The 18,158-nt window shown below is 37.1% G+C and overlaps 1 protein-coding gene across 4 annotated transcripts in view; it reads left to right on the plus strand.

Annotated features, from left to right (window-relative positions):
* PRKACB (protein kinase cAMP-activated catalytic subunit beta) overlaps nucleotides 1–18,158 on the plus strand; it is a 67,230-nt gene that overhangs the window by 45,092 nt on the left and 3,980 nt on the right. For 3 of the 4 annotated variants that reach the window (XM_048946971.1, XM_048946970.1, XM_048946974.1), the window contains exons 2-9: nucleotides 5,571–5,632; nucleotides 6,491–6,619; nucleotides 10,190–10,288; nucleotides 11,023–11,105; nucleotides 11,741–11,867; nucleotides 13,988–14,083; nucleotides 14,963–15,085; nucleotides 17,727–17,891. In XM_048946971.1, coding sequence (XP_048802928.1) covers nucleotides 5,571–5,632; nucleotides 6,491–6,619; nucleotides 10,190–10,288; nucleotides 11,023–11,105; nucleotides 11,741–11,867; nucleotides 13,988–14,083; nucleotides 14,963–15,085; nucleotides 17,727–17,891 — 884 coding nt within the window. Of the gene's footprint in view, nucleotides 1–2,100; nucleotides 2,703–5,570; nucleotides 5,633–6,490; nucleotides 6,620–10,189; nucleotides 10,289–11,022; nucleotides 11,106–11,740; nucleotides 11,868–13,987; nucleotides 14,084–14,962; nucleotides 15,086–17,726; nucleotides 17,892–18,158 lie in introns of those variants that run through there. The other variant, XM_048946972.1, reaches the window with a different exon arrangement.

The raw sequence follows: 18,158 nt of genomic DNA on the forward strand, positions 1-18,158 counted from the left end.
AAAAGTCGATAGATGAGATGAGAGTTCATTACTCTAGCTTTAGTGACCTTGCAACTCTTAGAGCAGAAACAAGACAGAATTAACAGTGGTCAGTTTGTTACAACAGAGACAGTAAGTATGTTTCACCTAACTAAAAATCTTGTTATAAGCCTTGCTACTGAAAGGTACAAAAGAAATTTAAGACACGTTAATGGTGTAAGAGAGGGGCTTGAAACTCTTGACTCAAACACTTCCCACTTCTTTCTCAAATGCGATATCATGACCACGGGATTCACTGAGACATCGGCTTACACCTCAGTGATGTTTAAGGCTAAAAACTATGTTTTTATGAAAATGAAATGTACAGGTATCAGAATCTCTTCACAGTTACTCGTTTTTCAATTAAATGAAATTTGGATACTTAAATATTCCATTCAATTCCAGACTTCAAGTGATAATATTACAATTTTGGAACAGAAATTGAATTGTATTTTGATAAAGGGCATTTTAAATACCAAGCAGAGATTGGCATTTAGCACAGCATATGAGAATTTGCAGTGGTGCCCAGTGTTTAGTCTTAATCAGTTTAGTTCTTGCTTTTTCTTTTTTCTGCCATGAATCCTGTCTAAACACTTCCAACCCCCCCCTCCAAAAAAAAAAAAAAAAAAAAAGGCTTGCTGTCTACTGGAGACACGCTTGAGAATAACAAATGCAGTGCACATGGGAGGTGGAGAAAGACAAAGTAATTCATGTTAACTCTTCAGGACTTCTCCACCTGTGACCTGTTTCCCCTGTGCCCTAATTGCACCTCTGCAGCTGACACATCCCGGACCGCTTAGTTTTTTCAGGAACCTTCCTAGGATTCATTTGCTTTTAAACTATAACAGGCCAGAGTACTCTTTGTTTTATAATATTCATCCACCCTTTGTTATTTCTTTTTAACTCTGCTAATTTTTCATACAAAAGTTCATCCATAAAATAATTAAACAAAAGTATTGTGTACTGCATTAATATACCACTAAAAAAAAAAAAAATCTAATTGCCACATCTCCTATAGTTTAGAGGGCTGGAGGGCGGGAATGTTGATTTCTTTGTTTTTGGGGGAGTTTATTTTTTGTTTTGTTTTGTGGTATTGGTTTGATTTTGTTTGTTTGCTTGTTTTTGTGTTGGTTTTTTTGTTTGTTTGTTTTTTTGTTATTTAAAAAAATACCTCATTGTTTGCTAGTAGTATTACCTGGGAACCTATGGATCTCAAGCTGAAGTTTTAAGTACACAGTTAGTTCCTGGCACAGAGCAGGTGAGGAGCAGCCCCTCTCTGAACCAAAGAAACCATCTGCGGGTTTCCCTTTGGTGTTCTGAACAAGCACCTTTTCATCATGTTGGGACCAGATGGTTTTTGTAGCGTGAAAACAGGGCTTATTTGAACAGGAAGCTCTTGCATTCATTATGACCACAGATAGTTAAAAACTAACTGGTAACTGTCATTGTCTGGCACTGTGTGTGGAAGTGGCTGTGTTTTATTATGAACTTGATCTATTTCTGTCCTGCTCTCTGCTTCCCTTTCACTTATCACCATTTTCCCTTTGTTATGGGTACAGATGTCCTTTGGCCTAGTCTCAACATCATCCGCAATACACAAGTGGCAGCATCCTTGGTATATAATTTGGCCCTGTGTGCACCTGTAGGATTCCCTTTGACCAGACAGAGGTTATTAAACCTGTCTTTCAGTTTTATAAAAAGTTTTCAGTCTTCACTCCTTGGTCACTACTCCATTTCTTAACTATATTTTTCTCAATCTCCCCTGATTTCCTGCTGTGGCTTTGGATGTTTGCCTTGCATGAAACTTGCTTCTGCTAAGGGCTGAGACTGCCAATGAGAGCTAGGTCAATGGGGCCTGCTCATGCTCACTGGTCTGTGTGTAGCCTGTTTGCTCCCAGCTGGTTCCTTACTGGTGCTCCCAGAATTTTTGGCTGTGGCTCTTTTGTGCCTATCTCATAAAATTAAATCGTATTTATATATCTACTGCAGAGAACTCAAGTACGCGTTGCGCTTTGGGTAGGGTAACTCCATCTGTGTGATTCAGGCTTCTCAAATGGTTTTGTTGCTGCTGTTGGGTAATGGGATTGAAATGCAGTTTTGAATTTTTTGGGGACTGTTTTCCATTTCTGTGCTGCCCACCACATGGTGTGCAGTTCACACATGTCGTCTTTTGGAGCGAAGCGCTAAGTAGTGGGAAGATCACCCAATTCCAGGTTTTATAGTGAATGCTGCAGTGAAGATAGATACACTTTTATTAGCAACAGTTCCTTGGATGTGTGTATGTCTTGGAATAGGTTAATTATTAGAGATGCCAGCTTGATCTTCTGAAATTTTTTAAGCTGTGCTTATTTCTGTGATGCAACATCTTTTTTTCACATCGAATTTAGCTGCCTTTGGTGTGTTGTTTTTCTTTTCTTTCTTTTTTTATTTTTCATTTGTTAATCTTTGCTCAAACATTCTGTGGTGTAGCGTGAGTCATTCTGTCTGCGTGGGAAAGGACTGGTTTGTTGCAGGGTTCAGCCCTGAGTGGGGAGGGGAAAGGGTGAAATGTATTTATGTTTTCTATGTGTTTGTTGTGGAAATGCATAAAACATTTTTTTTTTCTCTTTCTTTCCTCTCTTCATCATCTCATCTGTGTGGGTGAATGTTCCTGCAAACCCTTTGGGGACCTATAGAGACCTTTGGTATGCTCATTCTTTCATTAGTGCCCAAAGTCAGATACTGGGAACAATTTAAAGATGAAAAAATAGAGGGGGGTAAAAGGGGTCTCATTGTAGCAATGTGAAGTGGCTAAAAATGTGCACTAAAGGAAAACTTCAAACTCATCATTTAATGTTTATTTGCAACATCAAAATAATATCAATGGCTACTATAGACTACAACTAGTTAGCATAAATTTGGATTTGGCACTAGAAAGGTAGAAATGAAGTGAGTTCTGTATCAAGAGGTTGTTTCATGATCAAAATCCATTTTTTAAAAATATCTGTTTTCAGAAGTGACATAAGTGCGTGCATTTAAGTTGCCTAAATTATTTTGGAAGTCACCTCCTGAATTTCTATGTAGTGTAAAAACCCAGGTGATTTCTGAATGTGAGAACCAAGCAAAATTTGATACATTTTCTCTTGAAAGATGAGGGCATCGTGAATAAATTAATACCATTAGGTAGCTTTCTTTTGTAAACACATGTTCAGTGCCATTTTCTGAAAAAGGAACATAAGTAGAGTAAGTTAAATGTTCTGTATTGTAGGAGAGCTTGTGGCTTCTTGATTTTTCTAGAAACTAGGCTTCTTCTTCCCATGAATCCGCAGTTTGAATATTTCCATCTGGATTTCAATTTTTTTCATAAACATTCTTTTTTCATAAACATCCATAAGAAGAACTGAAACAGAGATGATTACATGAAAATGTCATGGTATATTTTTATAAATACTGAAAATTATATTCCAGTGCAAGAAATGCGGAAACATGAAGTATTTCTTTATATGAACAATGGAAATTTTGCAAGGGATATTTAAGACATGCTGTACCATAATAACATGAGCAAATTAAAACTTCATGTTTTGTCTATGCTTTGTATTGTTAAAACAATGTTAATTAATTGTCTACAGCTGCTTAGAAACATAGAATTATTGACATTTGAAAAGACCACTGATTGTATAGTCCAACTGTCAACGCATTACCACCATGCCCACTGAACTATGTCCCTAAAAATTTGAAGGCCCACAAGTCTGAAGGTTTGGCTTTTTGGTAATTGTACTGATCATCTTAACTTTTTTTTCTTGACATTAAAAAAAAAAATAAGTCGTATTACTTTGGAGTCAACTTACATGAAAAAAAAAATTACAGGTAGTCATCAAACTAATCAGTTGTCATCTCAATACTCCTAGTGGAAGAAGAGGATCATTAGACCTGAACTTAGACATTGCTAGATTCCTTTTTTGTGTAGAGAATTCCATGTTATAGGATATCCAGTCTTTTTTTCAGATGAGGATCTTTAGATCATTAAATGATGAGGATTGATGATCCTCATTTGAGAATGCCCTAATTTCCAATATTCCAAATAGCCAAAAAAATTTCAAAACAGTAAGACATTTTCCCTACTTGGGACAACTGTCAAACATCTTATTGGCTCCCCACTAAAATACATTTAACTTACAGTCAGTTTAAATGCCAATTTAATGTAATTCCTTTGGCATAAAATGTTTTTCTATTCTACTTACACATAGGTTTAAAGTAATAGAGAGAAGGAATACATTATCACGTGTTCCTCTTAAGATAAAATTACTATGCGTGTCTCGTTTTTTTAACACTTTTCTAACCTTGAGGTCTGCCAGCTCTTTTTGACATTTTGTCTAAAATTTCCCTTGAATTGATGCTATTCCATAGGAGTCAGTGATGGAGGGAGCTGCAAGCCCCCCTTTCTTGAGTATTTTGCTACAGTTGAATCCTATAGCACAGCTGAGAGGGAAAGAAAACCAGAATTAGTGACCAGTCTCTTCCAAGGCTGCCGTTGTTTTTATCTCTGCAGATACTGCACCGGTCACAGAAAAATGGTAGGAGAAAAGGTCTCTATGAGCTTCAGAAAGTGAAATGCAGATCCAAAACTGTAAAATTCCAGATATTGGCCAGAATAATCTTGACACGTTACTGAGTATTTTTAGAAATTGCTTAGGTCTGAGCATTGCAATACGCAAAATCCACTGTTATTAATATTTCATTATGTGTAGTGACTCAGAAAACACAAAAACAGTATGATATTTTCTTCTCAATTCTGTGACTTTTTCAGAATCATGGCAGTTTCTGAAATGCCTCTCATTTATGACTATGCATTAAGTAACCTACTTTGATCTGGCTGATAATTGATATTCAGAGAAATACAACAAGTGAAAGATTATCTGAACAAAAAATGTTGGTGCACATTTTAAATGGTCATCTAGAACTTTGCATTTATTCATTCCTTGTATCTCAGTGCAAAATTAAGAATACTTACTCTGACTGTGGGCACATCTAACGTGCAGTGTTGTTGTAGCCCTGTGCTTTGTCTTTGCTTGCAGTAATGCTGTGCTTTTGGTACTGGAGCTTGCAAACAGCCTTTATTTAAAGGTAATGGGGGTGGAGGGAAAGCAATGAGATTGAAATAAGTCTTAATAAGTTGAAAGAAAAGGAAAAAAAAAAGTATTATTATTTTAAATTATCCTTTTTGAATGGCTACTTATACATCAGGTGTTTGTGGTTTTTTCCCAATCAAATTAAGAAAGTTTTGTATCACCTTAAAGCCTGCTTGCTTACACAGTATTTTGAGCTACTACAGCTGGTGTACTTTAATTAAAGTGTGTGGAATAATGTAGCTACTCCGGGAAGCTTAGAGATCACCTGGAGATAATTGTAGGAGTCTGAGACATTGGTGCTCACCATAGAAGATACAAAATAGTACCTTAAGAACTGAAGATTGGAATTGATAATGAAGTTCATATATTTTGTAAACAGCGCATCTCTATCACATCCAAGATGACTTACATTAATAAAAATGTTGGTTTTGTGTGTGTTTTCAGTGAAAGAGTTCCTAGCCAAAGCCAAAGAAGACTTTTTAAGAAAATGGGAAAGCCCACCTCAGGTATCACTTAATAATTCAATAATTTTCTCTGTAGCATTTTTTCATATAAGTGTGGATCAGTGTAATGAGCAGCAGAAAAGACTGAAATAAGTTTAATGCATTTTTCAAGAGTTTCCATTTTGAATGTTAATTTTGTCACTCACGTTTGTCAGGAAAGGCTCAGACCTCCAGACTAAGCTGATGAAATGGTCGTACTGAGCAACTGCTTTTTCTTGCACTGAATTATGTTTGCCATCAACATGAGAAAACTCAAAATCAGTGGTCATATTTTACCTGGCTCTTTGTAGCAGTAACCATTGGCGAATCTGTAATTTACCTTGCTGATATTTTCTTATGTTGTTAATAAAGAATATACTGCATGAAGCTTGTGGGCAGGCTGAGGAGCTTGAAAGAATAATCTGTTCAGAGACTGAGGGGAGTGGGCTTTTTCATAGAGAGGAGGGATGGGGACAGTGGAAAGCATGAAGCAGCATTTGAAGTACTTTGATAATGAGTAACTGAGGAAGTTTTGTCAGTGATATTTCTTCCAGACAATTTATATGTGGTTTGGTTCTAGGATTTTGCTCTAATTTTCTGCTTTGTGGAGCATTGAGGAGCTTGTTTATTTATTTGTGCCTTAAATTCGTGATCTTACTGTCAGTCTCCCTCTTACTAAGCATTTGTCATCTGTGTAGACAAATTATTGAAATGTTAATACAACTCAATTAAGTCTTTTTGTTTTAATGAGTGCAATGTAAAATATAAAATCTTATTAAAATTTGATAGGCATGACAACATAAAACAGCACTAGGTTGCCTATATTTTGTTGTATCTTGATGTTAGATTGTAAATAATATCATTTTATCCTTTTACGCGTAGAATACTGCTGGCCTAGATGATTTTGAGAGGCAAAAAACTCTTGGAACAGGATCATTTGGGAGAGTTATGATGGTGAAGCATAAAGCCACAGAACAGTATTATGCCATGAAGATACTGGACAAACAAAAGGTTGGTGCAATTTTTACTGCGTTTTTGTGGTTCAGAAGGGTTTGATGTAGACAAAATCTGGTGACTGTGACTAAACTGTGTTTCTCTTGTACAGTTGCACAAATTTTAACTTTAATGTGTAATTTAATAAAGACTCCTTTATAAGACTTAGGAAACTAAACTTTATAGCATAAATTCTGGCATTACTTTTACTTGAAGGAGCTCTTTTTTTTCTTTCAACTTCAGCATTCTCTTATGAATGTTTTCTAACTTCTTTTTTTTTTTTAAAGACAGAAAATATCCACTTAAATTAAAAAGACTTCCCAACACAGTACAAATGAAAGGCCATTTGAAATGCTATTTGAAATCTGAAAGGCTGTTTGAAATGATTGACCATTTCAACACTTTATTTGCTTACTAGGGCTGATGAAATTCTGCAAGAAGTCTCCCTGTAAAACAGGGTGTGATGAGTGAAAGCATCCTGTGCCTGTGGGAAGAGCCGGTTATCTGACTTGGAAAATTGGAAATTGGATAGCTGTAGCTATAAAATTATCTGGCAAAAAAAAAAAAAAAATCACATTGTTAATGCTTGTAGTGGATTTACAGTAAAACATTCTCACAGGCTTAAAGATATTTGCAACTAGTTATGTTGGTTCTCCATTAGGAAGCTAGGTGGCTTTTTGTCTACTGGCAGAAGGCTGTCTGCTGTTCCATGATGAAATACACAAGTCAATTATCATGTCAGTTTTCTTCCAGTGCTTGGGCTGGAACCAGGCCTTGGGCATTTGAACTGCCCTGTGTACAAACCTTGATGTCAACATCTGGTCCCATGGTGCCAGGTGCTGTGTTGGCAGTGTGCAGCCACACTGAGCTGTTGATTCCAAGGAAAGCTCTTTACACCCTGGTGTGGTCCAGCTCCTTTAGAACTGGGGAGCCCTCTTGCAAAGAAGCCTTATTGCAGTGTTCCAGTCTCTTCTGATTACCAAGGCACGTTAACCAAGTGTGGGATGTGGAAACATTGTCTCTCTAGCCCAGCCAGCTTGCCCTTGGGATTTTTAGGCATAGAGAAATCAGTCACTTCTTGTTCTGGGGCTGGCTGCATTGCTGCCCTTTGTTACCATAGAGGATCACAGGGAAGTCCAGCTGCTGTTATACAAACAAGGAAAATGGCTAGGAGCTCAGTCATTTGAGAAAAGGGTTTGCTTTGTATTTTAATTGCAAGAACTACTTCTTGGTAGTGGTTTCCTGTTAATCATCTCTTTATCAAATACACAGCTATATTTCCTTTTGGAAATTTCTGCCAGTTTCAGTAAGTTTTATGGAGAATTTATTAGTCCTTCGTCACAAAGGACAGATCATCATGGAAATATTTGAAGGAATATTGAACAGGATGGATGGCCAATGCGGTGACTATTTTTTTTTTAACAAAACTTAAGTCTGGCTCATTAGGATAGGAAAGAAATATAAAGATAGTGTATGTTGAAGTAGCCAGTAGTTTTGTTTGTAGGGTTGTTATTCTTTTATTTTTCTGCCTTGACCTAGCAAGGATGTAATATATGAAGGCCACTGAAAGTGATGCCTCCTATTTATCTCTGCGGAAATAATGACAAAGAGCACAAGAGCACCATAAGACAGAGGAAATACTCAGCTACAAAATACCATTTTTCAATATTGTAACCACCATTAGCTGTGCGTTTTTGCCAGCAATGAACAAGAGCCTGCATGCTGTGCTCACAAGGATCTGTAACAGTGGTGGTGACCACTGTCACTGTCAGCACTGCTGAAATGCACCACTCACTGCTCAAATCCTGTTTGCTTTCCAGAAATGTTCAGTAAGCATTGATGAATGTCAGTGGACACAATTTCTTCCACTGGAAGGAGTTCATTGACACTCTTTTGCTTCATATGCACCTACATGTCAGACTCCATGCTGTCAAACTGCCCCTTTGCTGCCATCTGTCACATGGCAACAACATGTAATGGGGTATTGGTGGGAGGATTCAGCCTCTACTGCCATCCCACCAACATCCACCTCTGACTTTGTCGGCCAACATAACAAAATAGAAGGCAAGCTTTCAGAGCAGACCTCGTAAGAATGCATAGTTTCATTACAAAATTGCTTTTGGAAGATAAGTAATGTTAACAAAAGCTCAGACCCAAGCAATTTATGGGTTAAACTGCTGGTGTGGATATCACTGATCTAGAAGGTGTCGTTGGACATGCCTTTAGCCAGAATTCAGTGAGAGCAAAGCTGTGTTAGCTGAGGCTCCAATTTGATAGCATGAAGTGCTAAGTAGCAGTCTCGGGCTGTGGTATTGCTGTGATCACCCTCCACTATTTCTGCAGCAGAAGCTGCAGAAAGGGTTAAATCTTGTCTAGAAGCTGAATGCTTTGCAGTATCAAACTATAACCTTAGTTTGCTGTTTTTGGTGGTCAAAACAATTCCAGTGCCATAGCTTTTTGGGGACAAAGAGGACACTTCCCATGAGTGAGCTGATTGATAGTGCTTGCTTTTTTTCCTGCTGTTCTTATGCCTCAGTGCAAATTTTTGATTTGATCTAAAAATTCTTGATTGAAAAGAGATTTAATACTTTTAATTCACAATTTCTTTTGTATGACATTTCTTAAAAAAAAAAAAAAAGTCACCTTTTTTTAATACTATTTTCATTTAAAGGATAGTTAAATTTAAACACCATTTTAGTCAGGACTGGAGTATCGTGCTTATCTGTTATTTATAGCACTTACATTTGCTTTCCAAACTTGTGAAAACAGGCTTATTTTCATCAGCCTTGTACATTTACGTGTTTCCAGTGCAGAAAAAAAGTGTGACTTTATGTCATTCTGAAGATACAGATAAATTAAGTAATATGGATGAAGTAAAATGGGGCTTAACATCAGGAAACAAATTGCTAATTCCCAAGAAGTGATCAGCAATCTACCACTTGCTGGTAGCTTAACACTGTAATGTATTTCAAAGAAGGTAGCATTTAATTTTTTAGTTCTGTCACCAAGCAGTTTGATATAATGCAGAAAAGCAAAATTCATTGAAATGTCACTGAAGTAACTGTTCGTAAGAATGGAAACTTTGAATGTATGTTTTCCTTAGTCTTCTCCTCACTAATGTGTGAACTCTGTAAAGTAAATCAGTTTACTTTGTTCACTTGTAACAAAATTCGTAATTAAATACGATATATAATAAATGATGCAATTTCCTGCCTTTCTTAGCTAAGTCAGAATTACTATATTTTTACTGAGTTGTCTTGCTGCAGAAGTATCTCTGTTATAAGATCAAAGAATTCTTATGAACATGTAAAAAGATGTTTTCCTTACAGATTCTTATCCTCAGCAGGTAGGAAGAACTGGTGTTTCTTCAGTTATCTGCAGACCATATAACATGAGTATTACTCTTTAGAATGGTTATCCTTCTCATTCCTTTCTCATTACTTCTACTGTGCCAATAATCTGTTAGGGTTTTGGCTGTCTGTGAAGATATGTGCTTGTTTTCAAATGACTTTGTTGTACTGAAAAATATATTGGTGATTATAAAATGTCATAGGCTGGAGATTTTTTTGTTTATTTTTTCTGTACTAGGTTGTCAAGCTGAAGCAGATAGAACACACACTGAATGAAAAGAGAATATTACAAGCAGTGAACTTCCCTTTCCTTGTAAAACTGGAGTATTCTTTTAAGGTAATCAATACTTTGAAAGTAGTTATTTGAGTTTCTGGGAAGTACATGACCAAACTTTAGGAAAAACTGTAGTTGTTATGCAGCTTATTTGTGTGAGACTGTTATCTGGAGCAGGATTCAGTGACAATCTTAGTGAGAACTTCAAGATTAGCTTCTAACTCCGCGACAGCACGTGCTTGTTGGTCTGTAAAGAAATCAAGTATTTTGCTAATAGTGATAGGTGTCCTGTGAATATTTACTACTTTTTAAAATTATTTTTATTTTTATTATAGCATTTTAAACGAACAGACATTCTAGCTTAATGTTTATGACTTTGAGGTGTGGGGATGGAGCTATAGGAGATGAGAATATTATAGGCTTAAGATTATATTGTAATAATATAGTCTATAATATTATAGACTTAAGAGTGCAAGTTCATAGTTTGTGGTCAGCATTTCACTCTTTGCTCCTTCATATCATTCTACACCATTCTGTGTCAGGAGCCCACTAATTATCGTTATATCATTATATTTTAATATTAATTTTAATAGATTTCTTGACATTCTGATACTCCTTTTTGTCGAGTGTCAGCATTTTTCCAAGAATTTTTTACCTGTGTTTCTTTTTATTTATTATGGTCATTGGATGGCTATAATTTTTCACTTTCATTCTTTAATAAAATATACTGTATCTGGGAATTATAAACACTATAGAATGTCTAGTACATATTTATGTGTATTTATTTACTTCTTTAGGACAATTCTAATTTATACATGGTAATGGAGTATGTTCCTGGTGGTGAAATGTTCTCACATCTAAGAAGAATCGGAAGGTTCAGGTAAGAAGTCTTACTAAAAATATTCCTTCAAAAATAGTTATACTGCTAATGTGGGAAGAGTTTCATAAAATGTGTTACTGTTAATGAAAAAGTTCTGAAGGGATAAGTGCATTTAATTTTGCCTTCTTTTAGCAGACTAATATATGCAATGAAAAAATTATAATTAATTTTCAGTTTTTTTAATGCAGGTATTAGTAATCTAGGCATAGTAGAATCTAGGAACTGCTTTTTTTTTCTATTTTTTTTTCCATTTCCTAATTCTTGTAATTAGGAATTGTTATGCACATTGGCACTGAAACTGATAATGGTTTCAAAAAGTGAAGTTTAAAATCTGAGTTTTTCTAAGTTCTATGCTGTACAGTATAATCATCTTGATTTGAAAATATGTTTTAAATGCAAAACCTAAGAAATTAGATTTAATGTATGAAAGTATCAGTTCTAAAGTATTTGCTGGTTGTTTTTGCAGTGGTTGGGGGGGGGGGTTGTGTTTGATATGGATTTTTGTTTGGTTTTTCTTTTTGTTCTTAGTATACAATACAAGAACTGATTAAAAGATCTGTCTCTGGCAATCTGGTGGTTGTTTCAGTATCTTAGCATAGCACTGAGTTCCTTAATATTGTTTTAATTCTTCACAGTGAACCACATGCACGGTTTTATGCAGCTCAGATAGTGCTAACATTTGAGTACCTCCATTCATTAGACCTCATCTACAGAGATCTAAAGCCTGAAAATCTTTTAATTGATCAGCAAGGATACATCCAGGTATAGTAGTCTTCATGTATTTGGGGAGTGGACTCTCATTTCACAGTGCAGTTAGGTAATTGTAGCAAATATGTTTAGAATAAGTGAGCTGGTTGGCATGTTAGCATATGCTCTGGGGCATCACTGAGCTGAACTTCCTGTGACTGAAACAAAGTATGCACACGTTCATTGCTTATGCCAAGTTGTCAGGATTGCCCTTGTGGTCTGTGGTGAGGAGGAGGTGATTATGTGGCTCTGTTCATCTGAGCTATATTATACATCTGCCCTAAAATGAAAAGGTACCCTACAGTGTCTGATTCTCTGCATTGTCTATATAAGCAGTTGAGGATGATTAGATGTCAACATCTGCAATATAGTACTTAATTTCAGGCAGTACTTAGTCTCACAGCATTGTAGAGCCCATAACCTTCTCAGCAATTCAGATCAGAATTGCAGTGCTGCAAATGATTGATTTTACAACAGCTTCTCAGCACCGCTTCAACTTCTTTTTAGTTTCTCTGCTTGTGATCAAAACGACGAATGGGAAAGTGATGTACAGCAACAAGACTTCTGCAGTACCTTGCGGTTCTTACACTGTGGAAGCTTCTCTTCCCTCATAGTGTCACCTTTAGCCTAAGTCTAACAGTAAAATAAATTATGAAAACATGGAGAGAAGTGGAAAGGACTCTTAACTTGAGCTTTTTTAACAGTACAGTAATACTGCATAGAAAACAAAAGTACAGTCTCTACTGCGTAGAGAGAAGAGAAATATGAATTTCATTAATGTGGATAAAGAGTACCATGAACATAAACCTATGAATGTCTTCTGTAGAACTGCTGACTCTCTGTACTGAACAATACATTTTTATGATGGTGGGCAAATTGCAAATGGTAGCAGAGCCAGCAGTCAGTCTTCCCATGGCAGGTTCTTTAGTTTCTGCTTCTAAACAAAGGGAGTTTGATGTTCATGTGCTCATGCTGCAGTTCCAACTAAACTTTGTTTAAAAGCTCCATTATTTTTCTTTTTGAATTTTAAAACAGTTACTTGTTTGTCCCATGCCTGCAGTATATTCTTACTCAGATTAATATGTATTCACCAACACAGCAGGAATTCTTTGCTGACTGAAGCAGGTCAGCATGTTTGCTCTCTCCATTCAGTTGCAGGTGTGATTGCTGTTGTTTCTATGAAAAATGAAGCAAAAGCTGCCTTGATAGTTTGGCATTTAGCTTGTTAACTATCTCTGTGTGACCTTACTGTATCAGAAACATTGACACAAGTTGTTGTGTAATTAGTGATACCAAGAAGGAGGAAATAAAAGGAGTGGATCCTCAAATAAGCAAAGACTTGATAGGTTGAAACTGGTCCCAGAATTTCAAAAGTAACCTGCTGGCTTCCATATGTATTCTGCAATATGGTCCAGGAAAACTCCCAGCGTGAAAGATGAAATAGCATGCAAAGTTCTGAAAACTTACTGCAGAAAACATGACAAGTGGAATGAAGAATCCTTAACTGCCAAGAACTTGTCATTTGTGACTGCAATTACAGCTACATTTTCCCCACATACACAATCTTCAGATAAGTAAGCTGGGTTCTGGTGATGCTTTCAAAGATATTCAGAATGAGAAGTTACTGGAAGACCTCTTCTACATTGTCATATTCCCACACTATTTTTTCCTTATAACCTCCATACACTTCTGCTATGGAAACTTCCCCAAGATTCTCTGATATCTTAACCCTTTTTGTGATTCATTTATTTGTCAACTGAGGGAAAAGATGAATATCTTGCTTATATTTACATTCTTAGAATTTTTAGCGGTATAAGCAGTCTGATGTGAAAAGTAAAAGAAAATATGTTAATATTTTGTGGTACGTACAGATGAGGGAGTTGTAGCTCCTACTGATTATTGAAATTCTAAACAGAAGAGTTTTCGAGGGAGAGAATATTTATTTTTGTGTTATTTATTTTATCATGAGAAAAAAAACCAAAAACTGTAAGTGAATTAAAATTACTGGAAAAAGTTGCCATATAGGATGCATGTGACTGTGTGGTAGCATGTGATCTGACACATAAATTTTTCCCACGTATAAAATTCCTCTCCAAAATATTTCAGAGGTACTTAATGTTAAATTCTGATGCCAGGTCACGGACTTTGGCTTTGCAAAAAGAGTAAAAGGAAGAACTTGGACGTTATGTGGGACTCCAGAATACCTGGCACCTGAAATAATTCTCAGCAAGGTACATCAGTTCTATAAATGATAATTGTCCGTCATGTATTTGGTGTGATTAAAAGATATTACCTTATTATTAATTTCTGAGGGATGAACAGTTGCCAAAATGCAAGTTTTGCATCATAAGTGTTAACAGACTAAAAGAGGAGCTCCAGAACTGCGTAATGGTTGAATCAGTAGTCATTGAAAAACTACTTGCAGTGTTTTATGTTTAAAGCACATGAATCAAACATGGAAAAACACTGGTCTTGCATGTAAATTATACGCAGCCTCGTACTCTATTTGAACACTGAAGAAACCTTATAGCTGTGGTATCTTTTAATGTTTTGCAAAAGAAAAATTTTTATAGTTCATGGAACTGTTCATTATATTCATAATCTTGTTAAATTATTCACTGTGTAGTTTAATTAAATACCCTTTGTAGGTCTTTAAACAGAAAATAATTTTACTTTAGGAGAAAGTGTTGGATGTTTTTGGTTTTTATGATGTTAGACCTCTAAAGCAGCAAAGGAAGTTGCAATGCCTCTGTTACAAATTCTCCATAGTTGATTATTCAAGAACAACTGAGTCTTGACCTTGAGCTTTGTAAAAGATCTCAGAGGGAACACATGAAATTGGGGCTAGGAGGGTTTTCTGTATTTATATATTCAATATATCCTATCAGTGTAAGGATATCACTGGGAATCAACACAAGAATTTGTGCGAAGTATTTTGCTTTCATTACAGTATTGCTGTTAAAATTGGAAAACTTCAGTTTGTTTTGAACTAGGGTGTATTAAATAAGCAAAAATATATATTTTTTAATATTTTCTTTCTTTACAATATATAGCAAATGTTAAACTCTTTTAGAAATGGTGCTAACTGTGTTTTTTCTGGTTTTATCCAGGGTTACAACAAGGCAGTGGATTGGTGGGCATTAGGAGTGTTAATCTATGAAATGGCAGCTGGATATCCCCCATTCTTTGCAGATCAACCCATTCAAATTTATGAGAAGATTGTTTCTGGCAAGGTAAGTAAAGACTCTGGATGTTTTCATAAGCACAGTTTGTTTTTCACTGTGTTTGTAGTACCTGATTTTTATGTGGAGTTGATGCAAAATTCACTGGATGCTATGGACACTGAGCAATTTGGAATAAATATAGCAGAGGACTGGAATTGGATGATCTTAACAGTTCCTTTCCAAACCAAACTTTCTACGAATATGACTGGAGGAAGGTTCACGTCACTCCCATATACAAGAAGGGGAGCAGGGAGGACCCGGGGAACTACAGGCCGGTGAGTCTCACCTCCGTGCCTGGGAAGATCATGGAACAGATCCTCCTGGACAACATGCTCGGTCACATAAAGAATGAGCATGTGATCCGAGACAGCCAGCACGGCTTCACCAAAGGAAGGTCATGCCTAACTAATCTTGTGGCCTTCTATGATGGAGTGACGGCATTGGTGGACGAAGGGAAGGCGACCGATGTCATTTACCTGGACCTGAGCAAGGCCTTTGACATGGTCCCCCACCACATCCTCATCTCCAAATTGGAGGGAAGTGGATTTGATGGGTGGACGACCCGATGGATAAGCAATTGGTTGAAAGGCCGCAGACAGAGGGTGGTGGTCAATGGCTCTATGTCCAGGTGGAGGCCGGTAACAAGTGGTGTCCCCCAAGGGTCTGTCTTGGGACCGGTGCTCTTTAACATCTTTATTAACGACATCGATGAGGGAATTGAGTGCACCCTCAGCAAGTTTGCTGACGACACCAAGCTGAGTGGTGCGGTTGATACGGTGGAAGGAAGGGATGCCATTCAGAGGGACCTCGACAGGCTGGAGGGCTGGGCTCGGGTGAACCTGATGAGGTTCAACACGGCAAAGTGCAAGGTTTTGCATTTGGGCCGGAAGAACCCCAGGCACCTGTACAGGCTGGGAGGAGCGGTCCTTGAGAGCAGCTCGGCAGAGAAGGACCTGGGGGTCCTGATGGACGAGAGACTGAATATGAGCCAGCAGTGCGCTCTGGCAGCTCAAAAGGCAAATGGGATCCTGGGCTCCATCAGGAGAGGGGTGGCCAGCAGGGACAGGGAGGTGATTGTCCCTCTCTACACGGCTCTTGTGAGGCCCCATCTGGAGTACTGTGTCCAGATGTGGAGCCCTCAGTACAAGAAAGACATTGAGATTTTGGAAAGGGTCCAGAGGAGGGCGACTAAGATGATCAAGGGGCTGGAGCACCTCCCCTATGAGGACAGGCTGAGGGAGTTGGGCTTGTTCAGCCTGGAGAAGAGAAGGCTGCGGGGTGACCTCATTGCAGCCTATCAATACCTGAAGGGAACCTACACCCAGGAGGGGAGTAAACTCTTCAAAAGGGCTGACAACAGCAGGACTAGGGGAAATGGTTTTAAGTTGAAGGAGGGAAGATTTAGGTTAGATGTTAGGGGGAAGTTCTTTACTAGGAGAGTGGTTAGGCCCTGGAACGGGCTGCCCAGGGAGGTTGTGGATGCCCCGTCCTTGGACGTGTTTAAGGCCAGGTTGGACGGGGTCCTGGGCAACCTGATCTGAATATGTATGTTGGTGGCCCTGCTAGGCAGGGGGGTTGGAACTACATGATCCTTGGGGTCCCTTCCAACCCGGGTGATTCTGTGATTCTGTGTGATTCTGTGAATATGGAAAGAATTTGTAATGAATACTTATTAGGTACAGGCATTGTGATAGTAACAATAATCAAAGCTTTAAGAATCCAGCTGTTTGCAGCCTGCACAGTTCCCTGACATCAAATTTAAAATGCATCTTTTTAAATTTACAGCACTGTAGTATTATACCTTTCTATGCTTGGAAAAAAAATGATCCAGTAACTATTAACAACCACTCACCAGTATGTTGTTTACCTCACTATTTTCTTTATAGAAATATCTTTGTAGCTTTTGAGAAGCTCTAAAGTGTTTCCATAATTCATAGTAGTTTTCTTCTGCAGCAGCTAAGTGCTGTAGTTTTCATGGTTTTTTGTTTGTTTTTGTTGCTTTCAAATTTTACCTATTTTGCTTTACATATTTACTGTTCATCATCTGATCTGTTCTTAAGTCCATGAGTGGATGGCTGTGGAAACAGCACCGGACTTGAGCACTGGAAACTCTAGTATTCTGTTCTCCTATATCAGTATATTTGTATCTCATATCTCAGTATATTTCCTTTAAACCTTATTTTAATAGTTTAATTTGTTGTGCATTTAGTTCATTACTTAGAATACTTGGTGTATATGAATGTTATTACTGTATATATTCTGTCTATATATGCACACAGAATGTGTGTGTATATATTACTTGTATATACGAATTGCATATATGTAGTGTGTTTATGCATGTAATTTAAAAATTGGGTCCTAGAAATTAGTTGAGAATGCCTTGAAATGTGGTTGTGTTGTTGTGAAACTAGTTAGTAATATTTAGATTTAGCTTTTACGTCGTTGTTATATTAAATTAATATTTTCCCCCCAACTCAATCAAATCTAGAAAATTCCAGATCAGAAAATGATAGATGGGGAAGGTAATGCTATTGGTAAAGGCTTTCTGAAGCAGAAAGTGGCACCAATGCTTCTCTTTGCGTGAACATTGTTTTGCTTATACAAGGGAAGAATCAAATCTCTACATTAATGTTGTGGATGTACATTTCAGGTAAGGTTCCCATCACACTTCAGTTCAGACCTAAAGGATCTTCTAAGAAATTTACTCCAGGTAGATTTGACCAAACGATATGGAAATCTCAAGAATGGTGTAAATGACATAAAGAACCACAAGTGGTTTGCGACTACAGATTGGATTGCCATTTATCAGAGAAAGGTAAGACACTTCCTGAATCAAATGAGAAATTGAAGTCAAATTTCTAATTATTTTGTTAATTTTTCCCTTCTTAAATGTGTAATTTTTCAAATGAGAAAATGTGAAAGTAGTTGAACGTATAGGATAGAGGATTATATATTGATTGAATTATGTTTGTTTCTTGTTGCCATTTTATCCTGGACCTCCATATACTCATGTTGTCTTAACACATGTTTGTGCTTTAGTCTATTCCTGGAATATCTCAGAATGAGCCATCTCCTGCCTCTC

The sequence above is a fragment of the Lagopus muta genome, chromosome 5 (assembly GCF_023343835.1).
Source record: "Lagopus muta isolate bLagMut1 chromosome 5, bLagMut1 primary, whole genome shotgun sequence".
Lineage (NCBI taxonomy): Eukaryota > Metazoa > Chordata > Aves > Galliformes > Phasianidae > Lagopus > Lagopus muta.